At 39.9% G+C, this 19,668-nt stretch overlaps 2 protein-coding genes across 2 annotated transcripts in view; both read left to right on the top strand.

Annotated features, from left to right (window-relative positions):
- Ipk1 (Inositol phosphate kinase 1) overlaps nucleotides 1-19,668 on the top strand; it is an 82,517-nt gene that overhangs the window by 42,064 nt on the left and 20,785 nt on the right. The window contains exon 3 of the mRNA XM_072894748.1: nucleotides 18,511-18,715. Coding sequence (XP_072750849.1) covers nucleotides 18,629-18,715 — 87 coding nt within the window. The 5' untranslated portion in view covers nucleotides 18,511-18,628. The remainder of the gene's footprint in view (nucleotides 1-18,510; nucleotides 18,716-19,668) is intronic.
- LOC140667075 (protein BTG2) lies at nucleotides 808-8,730 on the top strand. The gene has a single exon (XM_072894755.1). The coding sequence runs from the start codon at nucleotides 2,161-2,163 to the stop codon at nucleotides 2,824-2,826; it is 666 nt and encodes a 221-aa protein (XP_072750856.1). The 5' UTR covers nucleotides 808-2,160; the 3' UTR covers nucleotides 2,827-8,730.

The following is a 19,668-nucleotide window of genomic DNA, read 5'->3' on the forward strand; positions in this document are numbered from 1 at the left end:
TGGTTCTCTGCTCGCGCTTATGTTCCCTCATTCGTGTTCATACTTAAAAACCTGTGGGGTCAGTGGTGCTCACAACTTGTATTGACGCGAGCAATTAGGAACGCGCGGTAGGATGTGAAACTTTATTTTGATTCCACGTTCATAAAGTAAAAGTAAACAAAAAGCAAACTTTTTTTTTTTTTTTTTTTTTTGCTCTGTAGTAGGAATTTTACATAGAATTGCGCGAGACATGGAATCGCACGATACTTGTATTGTATAATATAATACCGAGTAACTACAACTATATTCTTTGTCTATCTTACAATTAGCCAATCGATAGATAAGATTTATAAATTTAAACTATTAAAAAAAAAAAAAAAAAAAAAAATGAAACGTTTTTATCTGTAAGGTTGATGAAAAAATGTATAAATTTACGATACACCTTGGACTCTTGTTGCATTTAAAGTTAATCGATTCAACGCTTCTCCGATATTGTTTGAATTCAAAACGCTTATAGCATCATGATATATAAAATGTTTCAAACTACGAGTTATCGTTGAAAGGACACGCGATACATTTCTGCAACATTTCCCGTACTTGAGGTATAGGCGCCTCTCTTTAATTAAACAACGAATATTATAAATGCTAGCCTAACTTTATGCTCGCGCGAGCATAGACAACAGCGGCGTTCAATACAGATCGTTTCGCACATGTACAATATAGTCGAATTATATGTACAAATGTAGCGAGATAACAGATTTGGGAGGAGGGAGGGGGAGGGGGGAGGTTCTCATGGCGAAGCGTTGGGAGAGATTTGGATTCGCATGGTAAATAAATATGCAATATTTGATATCGTTCGGTGTTTACGCTCGAGTTGAGAAACCCTGACATATACAGACGGTCCGTATTCGGGACGCAGCTGCGGCGACGACGCGCAGCGACCGCGCGCAGCGGGCGGGTCACGTGACAAAGCGTCGCGGTGGGCGCCGTGGACGCTCGATTGGTCGGCGTCGCGATACAAACCCCCCATTCGACGTGGCCCGAACAAAGAGACGAGGCTTCCTCATCCGTCGTAGCCAGCGCTGCCATTAGAAAGTCGTCGACAGTTGATGTGTGCGGGAGTTCCGCGAGTCGGATAGAGAAGGGGAGATAGAGAAAGAAAGAAAGAAAGAAAGAGCTGTCGGCTGTCGGCTGTCGGCTGTCGGCTGTCGGCTGTCGGTTGAAGGCGTCGTGAGTCGTGAGAAAGTTTTGTCGACCGGGAGTCATAAGCAAGGAAGAAAAGAGAAGAAAAGAGAAGAAAAGAGACGGGAAGAGGGAGAGTGGAAGGTTCGCAAAGAGATATCCGATCGTGGGATTAGAGAAATATATCCAAAGCGTATCCCGTCGCGATCGAGCTTGGTCCTCGATCGGTCTTGAAAATTATTCGAATCGAATCGATCTGACGAAACGGAGCGTAACGGGCGCGCGGTTCTCGAGCGAAACGAGCGAAACGAGCGAAACGAGCGAAACGAGCGAAACGAACGATTCGACAAAGGGAATTTGCGAGCGAGTAGCGAGAAAGACAGGAGCAGGAGCAGGAGCAGGAGCAGGAGCAGGAGCAGGAGCAGGAGCGGTGCAAACAATAAGAGAGACGATTCTTGGACGCGCATACGCTCATCCGTAACGTAAAATCGATCCTCACGTACACCTGTAACTGTGCGCCGGATCGTCGTCGCATCGCCGTCGACGGGAATCCTCGTGGGACGCTCCGGCGGTTAGCTCATCCGCGCTGGAGGGTCGACGACGCACGACCAGCGCTGTAGAGTGCTACGCAGCAACGTGGCCACGACGCCATTTTGTCGTAACTGGTATCGTGCGATTCTTTCGGCATCAGCGCCGTCGAGCCTACTATTCGTCGCCGTGCCGTGACCCGTGACACGCGTGTATCTTGTATCCGTTTTGTATCGCGCGAGCACGTGTATAAATCGAAAATCAACGTGGAGAAAGAGAGCTTTGATCTTGGGAGATTGGGTGAACTCGAAGAGAGTGAAACACAGAGTGTAACCCGAACAGCACGGAGTGCGTCATCGGCGTGACTCCGATTTCGTCGCGCACCATTATCCCACCGCTCTGTCTAAGGAGTTTGATTTTTTCAATTTCATCATATCGTCGGACTCGTGTCCTCGCCCTGGGTAACCAACCATGAGACTGGAAATCGTGTCGGCGGCGGATTTTCTGGTGCACTTGCTGCGCCTGCAGGCGGGTCAGCTGTCGGAACGGCAATTGGAAATGTTCAAGTCATCGTTGACGGAGGTGCTGCGCCATCGTTACCGGGATCACTGGTTCCCGGATCGGCCAAATCGCGGTTCCGGTTACCGTTGCATACGCATCAACGGTAAAATGGACCCGGTGATCGCTCAAGCTGGCGCAAACGTCGGTTTGCTGCCGACCGTGCTGCACAGCTTATTTCCGAGCGAGCTCACCATGTGGATCGACCCGTCGGAAGTATCGTACAGAATCGGCGAGAACGGTTCCATCTGCGTGCTGTACGAGCGAACCGAGCCCGAGAATCCGGAAGAGATCTCATCCCAGCAGCACCATCACCAACAGCAGCATCAACATCAGCATCAACAGCATCAACATCAGCATCAACAGCATCAACATCAACATCAACATCAACATCAACACCAACACCATCATCAATCGCAGCAACATCAGCAAGCGCCGACACTGCCGCCGCCGCCGCCGCAGCAGCCGCCACCGCTGGCGCAGCAACAGCAGCAGCAGCAATTTGAGAGCTGCAAAGACTCCCTATTATTGGAGCATCCGCAGTTCAGCGAGCAGATCGCTGCGTACGTCTCCAGCTGAATCGCCGGGCTTGCCGCCGCTCGCGTCCACGCTCTCGAAATAATGTAATAAAAAGCGCACGTACATCTCGTGATATGTGATATCCTGTGTGTGTCGCGTCGGACCGAGCAGGTCCACGCGCGTTCCATCTTTTATGGACTCCCCCAATTGCGTGCGTGCGTACGTGCGTGCGTGCGTGCGTGCGTGCGTGCGTGCGTGCGTGCGTGCGTGCGTGCGTGTCTGCCTGCCTGCCTGCCTGCCTGGCCTGCGTTCTTCTCTTGCGATCTTTTTCTTCATTTTCCCTCCATTTCTCTTTCCCTCTTTCCTCTTTCTCTTTTCCTTTTTCCGTGCACCGAGAGCCGAGAGCGTCGAGGGTTTAGGTCCTCCATCCTCCCTTCGTCGTCCCTTTTCTTTTTCCTTTTCTCTCTCTCTCTCTCTCTCTCGCGCGCGCGCGTTTCTCATGAGAGGTGGAGCTCTCCGCGATTCAACGATTCTCCAGCGACGGCCCGTCGCGTCCGTGCGAGTCCCTCCTTTGTGCGAGTTCCTGCTGCTAACGGGGAGAGTCCATCCTTTCGGGAACGCGAGCTCGTCCACGCGCGTCGATCGACTCGAACGACTCTAGTCCAGTCTCGCGCATCCCTGAGTCTCCTCTTTGCGCGCGAAGGCTATCCGAAGAAAAAGGCGTCTTCTCGAAGTAGAGGAATGTATATTTTTTCGACGACCTATCCGAGCACGATACGGAACGACGGAATGAGAAGAAACAATCTCTTCGATCCGACGCTATTCTTTTTGGATCGTCATCGGTCGCGCTCCATCAGTCGGCCAGCGATCATCTTCTTCTTCTTCTTCTTCTTCTTCTTCTTCCACCGGAATCAAAATACGCGCGGCCGTCGCAGCGAGGAAGAACGGAGCGAGCTCGAAGCTCTCTCGGCAGCCGTCTAATTGATCTCAGCATTTCCTTCATCCGCGTATTCTCCGAGTGTCTCTCGTGACAACGACGACGACGACAACAACAACAACAACAACAACAACAACAACCGCGCGAGGGAGGAACAACGAAGACCAGCCTCATCACCCTCCGTTTTCGAGGGAGTAAAGGAACCGTATTCTACACACATTACATTTACACATACACATACGCACACACGTACACGCCAACACATATACGTATCCACCATCTGTCTCTCTGTCTCTCGCATCCTTCCCGAATGCGTCTTTCTTCCACGTACTTTGTCACGTCGTATTTCGGATCAAGGTTCGTACACACCGAGCGACGGGTATTTTTTTACGACGCGGACGCACGCGAGAGGGAAGCGATCGATCGCTTTATGTATATATATATATATATATTTTCGATTGAATCCTAAATAACTTTTGACGAACGAGAACAAAAGCAACGAGACAACCGTTTTTTTCCGCGACATCTTGCATTATGCAATTACGCCAATAATTCATATATTTGAATCATTTCAAATGCACGGAAAAAAGAAGCATTTGTTGTTTGCGTCGAAAGCTATTTACAATTTAATTCAATTTAATTCTTCTCTCTCGCATCGGTTTGTACAATCTTCAAATTGAAAATGACAAAAGAAGAGAAAGAAATGGAATGAGAGTCGATCGTCTCCAAAGACTTTTCTCGAATCTCGCACCGTCGCGTCGATGCAGATTATCACCGAGCCACACAATCACACACATGGACACATTTACGCGAGAATAAATACGCACCGAATGATTTTTAATCCAACAATCGGCGATCGATTTCGCGTGGATCATTGTTGTTGTAACGGCCGTCGAATTTACCCTTCGTTAACGTAACTTTTTCAAAAATGTCTATGAAAATCTATGAAAATAAAAACATTAAATTTATGGCGCGTGACATTTTAACTCGCGTGAATGATTTATCGGAATCTGTTGAATAGTATTGATTTTCTGGAAAAGTCAAGTATAAAACTCTCGAAAAACGTGACATTGCGATAACGAAGGATTCAAATCCGATTTGCATTTGTAAATTTTATTTTTTTCGAGCTCTGCTCTCGATAGTAAAAACCTTGCATATTTCGACTTTGGACAGTGAGTTTTGACGGTAGAAATCTCAAGTCAAACTTTTTAAATGTCTACACACATATAATAAATACATATATACATGCATACACACGTACAAATTTCACGATGGCGCGCGAATTTATATGTATATATATATATATATATATATATATATATATAAGCGTTATATAGAGCACATGTACACGCGCGAGGACGAAAGAGACGAGCGAAATCGTCCTCGGGCGTGTACACAACTGACGAATTGTATATCTTTCGCGTGAAAAGAGAGAGAGAGAGAGAGAGAGAGAGAGAGAGATATGTGGAAGAAAGCAAGAGAAAACACGATGTATAAAATTACTGTGATTTTATCCACGGGAAGGCACACGGGCGTATATTTTACTATGGAGAGTCGGTCTCGGTAAGTGAAATGCTTGTGTGAAGGTACGATTGTAGATGTTTCGGTAATGATTGGGAATGATTCTGAGAGAGAGAGAGAATGACAGAACGAGAGAATAATTGAATCCGTGTGTGGGCGCTCATCCAATACGTTCGCTCGCGCGCTTCGACAATAATAATAACAATAATCGAGTTCGCTCGATTAGTCACGTGTCTGCTTCGTGCTCGCGGCATCGAGAGTTCATCGTTTGTTCAATTACCATTATTTGACGAATCGATATATACGTAATAATGAGAATGAGATCCGTTGTTGTCGACGTCGCAAATGCAACGTAAATTCCTACAGATTCTCCACGTAATAAAATACATTAAATTAAAATTCAATAATAACAAATTTCGGTACACGTAAATATTTTTCAATTTTCCCGAGTGCGTGAGAACGCAGATGAGAATGTCTACGCGTGAAGAGAGAGAGAGAGAGAGAGAGAGAGAGAGAGAGAGAGAGAGAGAGAGAGAGAGAGAGAGAGAGAAACGAGTGTATACGCGAATGTATGCGCATGTGTATGTGCGAAAGATTGAACGATGATAATGGAAGAAGAAAATGGAGTGACAGAAAGAGGCGGGGGGAGAAGAGAACTTATCGTGTTCGGCGTCGAATGAGGGAAGGCTCTGTACGTAGCAATTATAGAAATCATGTCTGTGATTATACTAAGAATAGAGAAAGAGAGACAATATAAGCAATCTCCGTATGTAACGACCTAACACGAGCGGTGTGCGCTTACTATATACATACCGGTATGTAAATGGTACATACATATATGTATTATGTAAACCTAAACACGTGCGAGAATTTTTGTTCACGGATGCGTTTTACGCTTTTAATCGGGTCGTCAGTCGTCACTTTAATTTAACAGGGTTCAAAATTGATATATTTTGATAAAATAGCGTATTTTTTTCTCTCTTTGTATTTACACGTATCTCGTATTCAAAAGTAAGTTTAATCGCAGATGAAAGACATGTCGGTGATCCGTTCACCGACACGTCGAATTCATCGAAAGCAGATGGTGCAATTTAAATATCGTTTCGAGTATCGAACGACGACTCGTTTCAAATCGCTCGACGCGTTTGCAAATAGCGAAAGAACAATTGAAAAAAGAGTCAATCTCGCCTCGTCTATAATAAATTCCTCAGCGCTTCGACGTTGACGTCAAATGTTATAGGCCAAAGTAATTGAAAGCTGCTCCTATTATATACGTACGTGTACATTATTCGCGCGTTCATTAACATCTTCACGGCAAATCGATCGATTCAAAAAAAGCTTTCATTATTTCAAGCCGCTACATATGACGTCAGAGGCAGAAGGCGCAGAGCTTTTTACTATACGTGGTGTCGGCGAGAGATGGATCAGTAAGAGAGAAGATGAAATATTGTTTTCCTTCCAATTTTACGTATTGGAGAGCAATCGATCCGATCATTTATCCGTATCATTTATCTAGAAGAGCACCAACGATCTCCCATATAATCTGTCGAAAGTAGTGCGGGATGAGGCCGGAGAGAAAGTGCGAGAGATCTCGCCGCGTCGTCCTTCGACGATTATGTCGCCGACAAGACACGTTCCTTTCCCTTTGTTTTCGATTTCCGTTTCGGGGAAAAAAAAAAAAAAAAAAAAAAAAAACGCAATCGCGGAGATCGAAAAGGGCGCGTTCGTTTGTGAGAATTGTCCCATGTCTACTGTTGTTTATCTATTCCCATACAAACACGTATATACAACTATATATAAATATCAATACAAATGCTGAGAAAGAGCAAGAGAGAAAGAAGAGGATGGTGAAGCGAAAAAACGATGAGAGAGAGAGAGAGAGAGAGAGAGAGAGAGAGAGAGAGAGAGAGAGAGAGAGAGAGAGAGAGAGAGAGAGAGAGAGATAGAAGGAATGAAAGGATAGAATGCGAGCATTTATTTCGTGCGAATACAAATTGTAATTACTAAATATATATGCGCATATATTATATATACATAATTATATACATATATATATCTTGTAATTATATACATATATATGTGTATATATATATATACATATATATATATATATATATATATATTTATATATATATATATATATCTTGGATTTACATATATATATATATATATATATATATGTATAATATAAATCTTCAGGAGGAATTTGTACAAATCCGCTGGAATAAGGCACCAGCAAGTCTGTGATTTTAGCTTGGTTACTAATTCAGTATTTTTTTAAATAAAACGAGACAAAATCAAGATAAATCATAAAAAAAGAAGTATAATTCGGTCCGCGAGAGAGAAGGATTCGCGAGAGAAGGGAGGAGAAAGTTTATGAAAGAGAGAAAGCGTGCGTGTGCGTATGTGTCAGATTGAAAGGTAAGCGCGTATGTGTGAACAGATGAGGAAAAAGAACGAGAGATAGAGGCGGGGGAAGGGAAATCTTAAAAGCTCGTGATAAAATATTATATGGAATAATTTTAGAAAAAGTCTGCCCAAATCCGCGACTTTGCGATTTTATAACACGTTTAAAAAAGGAAAAAAAAAAATAAGAATAAAAGTAAATGAACGTTGCTTATTTTACTATATTATAACTTTGCTCTTTTTCCAAGAAAACGTGCAATCACACCGAGTTGTAATTACTCAAATTGCAATGGTGTCATCAGTGACGTGACTACGTGCTTGAACGAATGAAAGGAGCGTGACGTATTTCGCGTTAAAAACATCGTTGCGATAAAGCTTGGTGTCAACATCAATCGCGCTTAAATATTTATTTATTTTTTTTTTCTTTTTTCGTTTCTATTAGATCCAATGATGCAATATAAAAAATGAATCCATTAAATGACAGAGCCGATTGTCGTTGATAAAAGCCACAGCTTTAATAATTTTATATTTTTCGAAAAGCGAGGAATATTATATGTATGTATTCCGATTCCAAGTGTATCTTGTCTTTATCGTTGTTACAAAATTATCTCCGTTTTGCGTCAGCTATAAAATTATATTGTTGAATTAAATTGTTGTGATTCAGACGGATCGATTATATATCGGTCCCGCCGATGATTCAAAGTCCATCTGGAAGAACAAGCAAGCAAGCAAACAAGCAAGCAAGCAAGCAAGCAAGCTCGTGTCCCAAGTCACGCTCCAATATCGAATCAGCGCGTTAGCGCGCGTCGCTTGCATCCGAATAATCATTGTATTTTTGCGGATTTTTCTTCCTCCTTGGCCAAAAATGCGCGTAGAGAAAGAATTGGCAATGGCGAAAGAAACGGAACTCGAGGGCCGGCTCTTCGTCGAGTGCTTTCCCTTTCTTTTGGAGAAATCGTTTTTCGTTTATTATGGATACTAGGAATGCGAAAGGGGGAGATGGAAAAAGCGATGAATTTTTTGGTGAATGTTTCGGTGAAGTATGCTGGTTTCGGATGCGGGGGAGGTTTCGAATATCGAAAGAAATAAGAAAATAAAAATGAGAAGCAGCACGAAAAAGAGAGAAAAGAAGGGAGAAGGAGAAGGTGCAAAGCTCGACAGGGGTGCTCAATTCGATTAAGATGGCCCTCTGGCCTCTCATTGTATAATTGTGATGACGAATTACTTGTACGATTTGATTAGCGAACTCGTTTAGCGATTTCGTTTAGCATGTTTACTTTACAATAGTAAGAGAAAAGATTAATTATAAGATATATAAGATTGAGCAAGATCCGTGCTCTTGCAAAATCCGAATTTGGCGGCCCTGTCGGCCGATGATGCACTATTTGGAGAGAATGAAAGGAGAGCGCGAATATATATATACATATATAAAAAGATCCCACTCATTTTTGCGCGTTGACTGCGAGCGAAACGCCACTCGATGAATTCTGTATAAAATTCGCTTTAAACAAGTCTACACGCATGTCCACGAGTATTACATACAGACAGACAGACACACACACACACACACACACACACACACACACACACACACACACACACATACACCCAATACGATATACGTATACGTATACACGAGACACGATAAAACACACTCGATACATTACACATACTCGAATTGTAGACTCGTAGATTTACTATTAATTATAATGAATTATAATTATTATATCTATTATATCAATGTATAATTATATTTAGTTTTTAGGTTATATGATGGCTATTATTTCCCGCTTGTACATATGCCGTGAACTCCAGAAGAAATTAAATCTTTAACAAAGAGAAAATCTATAATTTTTTCGACTGTTTTTGTACAGAGATAATAAAAACAAAGGGCCTCGTGCTTATGAAATTTCATGAATATAAAAGACACGTGTCGGTCACTTTCGCCCACCATCATCCCGATCACCTTACCAAGCATCATATGTGCGTGTACTGTTTCTCGCTATTTGCGATAACGTAGAAATGTGAGAGTTATATGATTTCTTTTCTTTTTCTTTTTTTTTTTTCTTTTTTATTGCATCAGCATAATCAATCGAAAACATTATGAAAACAACAATGAGTTTTGCGAGTAAATCAATTTTAACGTTCCTAAATTTTGTAATTCGCATACACGACAGAAATTACGGACGTATTGAGACAGACTGAACAATAAGTTTTACAAATATGTGCGAATATTTAATAATGAAGTAACGTCATTTGCTAGAAAGAGAAAGAGTCGTATCTTTATTTGCCAAATAAATTTCGTAAAAATTATGATTGTCTGCAAGCGACGTTTATTAAAATTTACGAAATTTTAAGCACTGAGAATATCGATGGTTTATTCTCAATTCCGGTAGAGCGATTTACCTCGCACAATTGCGCTTTTGCGACAAAACACTTGTGAAACAATAAATAAAGCACAAATTTTTTACACACGTGGGCGAACGCGAGAATTTAAGCGAAGGATACTTTTCAGCCGCGATCGTATTCTCGAGATTCTTGGGATTCTCGATATAATTATTCTTGGAAATACCACGCTCGAGATAATTTAAAGACGCGTGTAGAATCAAAATTGTATGCGCGACATTTTGTGTCAGGAATATTTATTATCAGAGATATTATACTTCCGAGAACGAGACTCATCAGTGATACGAGTTCTCAAAATTACTTTTCATCGCTCGTTTATTTAACGAATGAATGGAAAAATAATTATAATGTGTACGTAATACGAGATGTTTATTTATTTAACGTTGAATTTAGTCGTTTATTAAGAAGAGTATTTTTTAAACGATCGTCCACTAATTTGTGACAGTAGATTAATTTGTAATTATTTATTCAATCAATCAAACGAACGCAATGATTCGCATCATTTTAATTCGCATCACGTGGCTATTCCGCGTTGAAAGATGCGTTCAGTTTTCATTATCCGAATTATTCGAGAGAGAGGGAGAGAGAGAGAGAGAGAGAGAGAGAGATAAAAGGAATAATCGTTGAAATTACGGACGAAAGATAACAATTTGGAATAGTCACAGATAAAATTGAGTTTTTCTTACAGAAATTGTAGGAAAAACGGAAACAATTTTATACGTTTATTTAAAATGATATTTTTGCTAATATTGTTATTTCTTACATTTTTTTTTTCAATATTTCTTGCAAATTAACATTTAATTATTTCATAGCTAGGGTGTCGAGTACACACGTTTTGCAAGAGTTTAGATAAAATGACAACTAGTTTTAATCGGCGCTTTTCTCTGGACGGTTAATAATCAACGATCTAATCGAGTCGGTAGATGGATTTTGCGATGAAAGTTGGATATTGAATATCTGTCGTGTGTTGCCGCGACATAGCGAATACACGATAGAAAGGAGAGGGAATCGAGTAACGACGAATAAATTCGATACGCGATTTTTGCGGATGTACTCTCTCTCTCTCTCTCTCTCTCTCTCTCTCTCTCTCTCTCTCTCTCTCTCCCTCATCAAGACGTCACGGGGATTGAGCTGAATCGCCAGACGAGAATAAAAACGACTTGTAGTTACCGCGCGCGGTATAAAATGACACGATGTTTTATAGTGCTACAAGATGATTTAAATTTTCCCCATCTTGCATCTCTACAATTTATTCGCATCAACTGTTGATGTTATCGCATAATAGCTGACAATTTTGCCGTTCTGATTTGCACATGATTCGCTGAAATTATCGTTCTGCACTCGTCACGAGCTCGTCGTGTACTCTACGGATGAGAGAAGGTTAATGGATCCGCCTAAAGGATACGCGTTACAGCATCGTCGTCGTAGCTGCGCTCTCCATTTAAGCGTCTCTGGTTCAACAACCTGATCGAGCATTCTTAAGGTTTCTCAGAGCTTCTCTCTCTCTCTCTCTCTCCCCCCCTCTCTCTCTCTTGACACGATGTGGGACAGATAGAAGATGATCCCCGCGCGCAAACAAGGAAGAAAAAGTCGAGGCGTGCGAAATGATGGCGAATTATTGTACTCGAGGAAGAGGGAACCGCTGCAATCGGTCGTCGTCGTCGCCACCACCGGAGCACCGATGATGGTTGGTCGTAGAGGTCAACGTCGGTTGTTGCCCCGACTTCCCGACGTCGCTTGGCCCGCACGCCGGTTAGTGGTCCCCTTGTAGGTTAGAATTGCTGATTCTGTTCAGCACACGAAGCTCCTTCCCTCTTCGTCTCTCTCTCTCTCTCTCTCTCTCTCTCTTTCTCCTTATCTCTCTCCGTCTATTTCTCTCGCCCTGAGCATCCATCCTCCTCTGTCAATCTTTTTCGCGCGACCTCTTGGTCGAGCGTCGAGCTCTTTCCTCGCCGAGACTGCCGAGGCATCACACTTTGTTGCCTGCCAACTGCACGTCGTTCGACCAACATTGCGTAATGTCTCGAAGAGATCGCCGACTGTCTCGAGTTGGCTCGAGGAACTCGATTCACAACGGCACACACGTGACGATTCTCTGTGAATAATCCGCGAGAGGACCGTGACCGGATGACGTCGTGCAATCTTGCACATTTACGCGCGCGGCTCTATTTAGTGATACGTAAGCCAAGGTAGATATAAACAGTACAATAAGCAATGAGTAGTCTTTGCTACTTATTTTTCAACCAATATCTGCAAGTATATATCGTTTCTCAAGTTTGATAGAGAGCCGCGCAAACGAAAAGATAGCGAAATAATCGACGGCGGCGGCGGCAAAAGCCCTTTTTCCTCGCGTCTTCCCTCCCCTCCTCCCCTCGTCATTAGCGCAAAGACTCTCATTCACGCTCTCTCTCTCTCTCTCTGTTTCGTTTATCTCAAAGCCGAGTCTTAATTGCGCTTATCGATTGCGTTGCGGCGAAGGGAACAAGGTCCTCCTTTCTTGTCATCCCTCTACATTCTACATCGTCCCCCTCCTTTCTCTCGCACTCGCTCACAATCAGTCACACGCTCCGCCTCTTATCATCGAGAACAACGGCGAGCCTCCGCCGTAGACGTTTTTTTCTTCTCTTTCCTCGTTGCACTCTCGCTGCCTTGGGATGCGGCGTATTGTCTCACGTTGAGTGTACTCCTCTCGCAAGCGTTCTTGCATTTTGCGAAACGTCAAAGAACGGCGCTTGGCAAACTGGCGAGTCTGGCGAGCCACTCTAGACGAATCTTTTCGGGAATTGTTTATCGACTGCACAACCACCGTATCATTGATAGAATATCCGAGAATTTAATTATAATTTTAATTTGTAGTGGGTTTTATTTTTTCTTTCGAAAATGTAATTGAAAATATGAATATATTAACAAGCTTCTCGAAATGCAAATAATTATTGCAAAGTTATTGTTTAATTAATTTGTAAAATGTAACGCTTTCTTACGACGATATAAGTGATGTCAAAGATTGCAGCAAATTACGAAAAATGATTCCTCTTGACAAACCGGCAGCTATAGAAATGTCTTTTTAAGCGTTAATAGCGGACATGGCGCAAAATTATTGAAAAATATATATTGCAATTTATTCAAATATTTATTATTATCTATATATATATATATATATATATATATATATCTGCGGTTAAATTAACCATCATACATTTTCAAGGGAATATTCAAATATCGAGTCTTTACGACTTAAGTCTTTCGCTACGACGGTCCTGTTACGCGCTGCGAAATTGGGAAGTTTTAATTACCTTACGACCGTACTTACGGGTTAATCGGCCCGAGGCGGCTTTACGGTCCTCGGAAAGTTTGGTCCGTCCGTGAACATTAAACGCGGCGTTTCCAATTACGCTGGTGCATCTCGTCGTCGTCGTCGTCGTCGTCGTCGTCGTCGTCGTCGTCGTCGTCGTCGTCGTCGCCGCGTCGCGTGCACGCTGCGCGTGAACCTCCGTCGATCCGTTCAGAGTTTCGCAAGCTCCCGTAGGTCGTTAACCTTATGCGAAAATGGATAAGACGACGTGCTTCGGTTCTGGCAACGTCGCCTATATTATATATCTATAGACCACGTGCCATGCATGTAGCGTAGACGAACGCGCAAGTGCCATTGAAAAGTGCATCCGCGAGATGAGAGCGTTTCAGACACGTCGCCGCGGATATTTCCCACGGATATTACAAGTCGAGCTGACAAAAAAAAAATGCACGTGTGTCATTTCTTTCGGACACGATTTTTTGCCATCTGTACATGTATGTAGCAATTTTTAAGAAAATTTTATAAAATTGATAGACGATATATTGGATTTTGTGAAACAAATTAAATGAAAATAATTATTAACAAACACTTAACGGCGCGTTGTTGTTCAAATTAGAAATTTAAATTTACACGTCGTGCCTTATGCGAATTACACATGTACATGTACAATGTACATGTTCTCTCTCTCTCTCTCTCTCTCTCTCTCTATATGCTTCGACGTAGCGTGTATAATAAGATAACCGGTCTTATAACGAGATTATCACTTCGCGCAACGCGCTACTCGCTTTTCTAAGGCAGCTTGACGGCGACAGGAGACAATTACCTCTTAAACGCGCGGTCGACATGACGGTTAGGCTAACGGTAAAAGAAGATGCGTTCTATTACTTGCCAGCGAATGGAGAAAATAACGTCGCTATCGGATATAAATTACAACTTGCTCTAGTTTGAAAGTTACGACGTTAAAGTCTCATTCCTGTCGCTCAAAACGAATAAAAGTAAAAGAAGACTTTTAAATAAAATGCACGCGCGACAAATAGATCGAATGTAACGTCCTATATAAATTTTTTAGTCGCACATCATACTCTTTGCCAATTATCTTTGTCGTTCTCGGATTATTATTACTCGCTTCTTACGTCGTAATTCGTTTCGCGATCAGAATGTCATTAAGTAATTTGCAGTCATTGACGTATTGTCAAATAGTTTACGAAGAGCAAGCCTGATTTAATTATTATTTAAATCAGGCTTGCTTTACATAAATTATATATATATATATATATATATATATATATATATATATATATATATATATATATATATATGTCGCTAATAAGGTCTTGATTAAATAAACGAAACTCTATATTTGGACAAGTGGCTGTACTGAAACTGAGAATTTTATCGACGAAAGAATAAATATATGCATTATTACATTTTGGTTACATTGCAATAACGTTGTATAACGTAGCTGCGATTTTTTGCGATGAAACAGTAATCTGACGTGATCGCGCAGCTTTTTTTTTTTTTTTGTTTGCTACATTTTTTGCTTTCGCATTTCTGACGTCGTAATTTTGGACAGTTTTGACGTTTCTTTTTCTCGTCTCTAATTTGCATCTTGATGACGACGCTCGTTAACGAAACTTTCGAAAGTCTGCGCAGTTCTCTTTTATTACCGACATAAATGACTTCATTCGGATGACTCATCGTTTCGCGAGTATAGCCATAAACAGGCTATAGCCTCACGACGGTCGCTGGAAAAACGCACGTCGCGGAATAGCGATTTCGCGCGAGTTCTCAAAGCCCGCGACCGATCGGCAATATCGCCGGTGTTGTTCTCGTATCGGATGCTCGAGTCCTTCCGATGTCACTCGACTATCAGGTTTGACAATTTTAAGTGTCTGATTGCACAAGAACCCATTTTACGAGCGTATTTTTACATTATTACTCGAGGTACCGTGACAGGTACTGTCGATGAGTTCTGCAAAAAAAATTCAACAGGTTACTCGTCAATACGCGTTGCGAACGTTGTAGACAATAATATATCATATATTAATATATCATATATATTGAATGTGGAGAAGAGATGTATTTTTAGCGTATTACTCTTTTTTTTTTTTTTTTTTTTTTTTTTTTTTATCATTCATAACATTCACGCGACAGAGTCTTGGAAAATCGATGGATTCAAAATACCACTTCTGTTTTTTTTTTTTTTTTTTTTTTTTTTTTTTTTTTTTAACATTTTATTGGGCCGCAATATTATTCGTAATCGATTTTCGAACCATCATTCACGAGAGACATTTATTCATCCGGATGTAAGAGCGTGCGTCACTTTACAATGAGTAATAGCGTAACGCAATTTTATAATTTATTGCGGACACATACACGCGCGTGAATTCATGGTAACCGTCTACAGCAAATAATACTCTTTTTCCTTACGAATTTAGAGTGAATGGTCGAATTATACGTATATTTTTTTACAAGCAAGTCTATCACAAGTTTTTCTTTTTTCGTCGAGGGACAATAATGGTCGTAATAAAGCTGGCTTAATGTCTATCGCACGGACGGCGTTTCTTGCAATTACGGTGGTCATTGGCAGCGGGTAATTACGTCATCAGAGGCAGAAAGGCTTCGAACGTGTCTAAAAGGCGAGGCGGTTTCTAGTGTGAGAAATTCGTATTCCTGAATAAGGAGTTTGCGCAACGCAAGACGGCGGCAGCGCGGTTATCTTACACAAATACATTTCGTAAATGTATGTAATACAGCGCAGGAGAAAGTGTTGCCCTCTCCCTGTCTCCTCCCCGCGCGCGCGGCTGACTCTCTCATTAGTAATGTACATGTGTAATGACACGTCATCGGAGACTTTAGTCTTGAATCCTACGGCTACTAAATTACGCCAAGGAATAAAAAATAAAATCATACCTTCTGCGCGATATATCTTTGCTGTTAATTGAAAAAGAGTAATGTATTACGATACTTGAAATTTTCGTTTACATCGTCACAGGTCAAAACTGTGATCGGTTCTGCTTTAGATTTAAAAGCACATTCTCTTCCGAAAGAATTTCCGATTATGAGACCAAAAATATTTTTCATGTGTTTAGCCACCGTTACAATCTCATGTGGTATAAAAATAAAATAATTTTAAAATTAAATCAAATTATTTCTATTCTATCCTCTTTCGAATTAAATAAGATTGTCTTATTATTTTGAGACAAGAGTAACATGTATAAATTAAGTTTATATATTCTTGCATTTAGAATAACTTGCTTGATGTTAGGCCCCACGATAGTTCCGATTAGCGCCACCAAGTGATATTTTATTAAAAATTAACGAGATGGAGATGAGAGAGTTCATTTTATTCTAGATTTAAGAATTTTTTCAACAAGATTAAAATATTGCTTCTTTGATAATAAATATGATTGTCGCTGTATCGATCCTAGCTTATGATATGAAGAGTAACAGCGTTAAATCGGGAAATCTTTTCTGTGTGGTTACACAAAGGCTACTATCGACGTGCATCATAATTCCGTATCGCGGACTCCTAAGCGTGTCGCGTGATTTCGACAGCACGAATGGAGATGCGCATTTGAATTTTCACAATTGCGCACAATAATAATCGTCGCGGACTTTGCTCGCCACGGTAAAATACATTTTGTATTTTTGTTGAAATTTTCTCGTGTAGAACTTTTTGTGCTAAATTTTTAACATACTTTTTATATTAATATAACATACTGTCGTTTTGTTATTATTTTCACTTTTCTGCGTTGAGTTAATATTCACCGTTTCTAAGAGTTAAAACAACACAATTAACAAATAAATCTTGCACTAATTTACATTTTTCTGTTAATTTTTTACATATTATTTGTGTTAAATTAACATTAAAATTAGAGTAGATAAATTGAGACACGAGAAATGTGTTAAATTTAACACAAAATTTTTTACCGTGCGACTTTCAGGATCGCTGGCTGCTACTGGCCGGATTCGAAGAAATGTCACGGCTGTGCAAATCTTGACCGACTTGATTATAATTCGCATGGTCGCACGTTACAATGAACGTGTGGATATATACGTGATTCGATAAAAATATCAAGTATCTTTCTGGATGTGCCCTTGGACCTATCGATGAATTGAATTTTGTTATGTGCCGCAGTCTCTCACGTTCTAGAATTTTTTTGAATTGTTTCGAAACTTTTTTTTTTTTTTTTTAGATACAGACCAGCACTGTTGTTTATATGCACAAAACATACGCAATTGCAAAAAAATTCAACGGATTTAAAAAGCTTCAGGGGAACGCAAGTTTGTCGAGAATCAAACCTGCTTCTGAGCATTTAAATAATATGTGTGAGATGATAAAATTCTTCAAATTCTTTCTGCATTACTCCTTTTATCTCTTCTAAATTATAATTATTTATCAATCGTACACGGTAAAAAATTGTGCGTCCACATGTTAAAATTTTCTTGCGTTACCACGTTTTGATTACTACTACTTTAATGTAAAATTAATATACAATTGATGTATTATTTTTATAACAACATTTTCATGTGTGACATTTATATCAATTTCATATAACTTAACACTTTGTGTATGTCTTTTAGAGATGGAATATTATTTTGAGTGCTTTTAACACATCATTAACACTCAACATGTTTCAAAATCAGTTTAACATTCTGAGAAAAGTTAAAATAAATTTTCGAGTAATCATAAACTTTAAAAGTTATTGAAACTCCTCTTTTATGTGGTTTTTAATTAGTTGTATGTTATTTTTACATCACACTTAAAATCACAATAACAAAAATAAATGTAAAGTTTTGTGTCAATTACTTAACATTTCTAATTTATCAATAAGCAACAAATGAGTAATAAATGAGTTAATTTAACATAAAATGTAGAGTGTACTTTCTGGGGCGTGCAAAAAATGTTAAAAATAACATTTTATTTTTTACCGTGTAATTACTTTTACAAAATGTTCTTTGTTGAAACGAAAGTTTATCTCACACATTCACATGTAGAAACTCAGATTTGTTTTTCGTTCCGTGAAACAACAGCACTATTTATAAATATCGATCGGACGAATCAACAAACTTTCCAGCGATACGTCATATTTATCGAAACGATAAATATTTTATAAAAGAATATTATTAATAGAAGGAGTATTTGTATATTGATTAAATTATTTTTGTCTGCTTACAGATTTGGCGATAAATCGAAGCATGAGAAGCAACAAAAAAGATTGTCTCCTTCGAAAATGACAAAGTCTTTTTAAAAACGAGGACTATCGAAAATCTCAAAAAAAGATTTATCATTCGAGATGAATTCATCTTTGATGACTCTCGCAGTAAAAGATGTGGTTTACAAAGGGGAAGGAAACGCCAATATTGTTATCGCATTGCCACACGTAAGTCAATAATTACGTATTTTTATGTGTATCTTATATCGCGAGAAATATTGTACTTACAATTAGAATAAACTAGGGTATGATTACCACAGGCTGTAATTTTTTCAATAATCGCTACATATATATAATGCGCTTTTTTAGTCATTATCAAAGATAATGGATATTTACAGTAGTTTATGCGCATACATTATTCGAAAAAACGATTGAATCTTCGTGTGAATCTTAAATTATATCATATTTTTATTTTCCACTACCTGCAAAGTTTTTCACTTGTCCACTAAAAACTGTTACAACGTCGAATAAATGACTGTGTTGAGCTATCGTAATATAAAGATATGTAAATTGTTATATAACGTATAATTTTTATTTTCGTTTTCACAATTTTTTTTATAAATATTATGGCTATCTTTCCATCACTATAGTCATCTTTTCCTTAAAAGTTGGGTAAGATGGCCGATATACCTTGTGTCGTACTATTTTGATAATGTAAAATTTCCATGAAATATTTTCCTTTTAATTTCGATATAATATTACGTAATTTAAGCTTCAGTGAAGATAATATGCCGAGCGCTATTAAAAAAATAACAAAAATAAAAATATGTTTTTTGCATTTTAAAAAACTATGGCCATCTTATCCGAGTTTATTACCTTACATCGCTGGAAACTATTTTACAAACGAAATTTATCGTCGTAGATCTCGACTGAGATCTGCAAAGATTCGCGTATATAATCGTTGAAAGGGATAAGAAATCTCGAGCTTTTTCTCTCGTCGCTCTCTTTTACGCTTCTCAAACCTCATCGACGAGCCCTTGAGAATCGTTCTCTCAAAGATCTCGCCGTAATTCCGAGTAAAAGACAAAACCTGGATAAACTCGGCTTCCACTTTGCTCTCGCGGATCTCGCCGTATTACGACGTCCGACCCTCTTTTCGATCCCATTACTAAACTTTTTCT

Source organism: Anoplolepis gracilipes, chromosome 6 (assembly GCF_047496725.1).
Source record: "Anoplolepis gracilipes chromosome 6, ASM4749672v1, whole genome shotgun sequence".
NCBI lineage: Eukaryota > Metazoa > Arthropoda > Insecta > Hymenoptera > Formicidae > Anoplolepis > Anoplolepis gracilipes.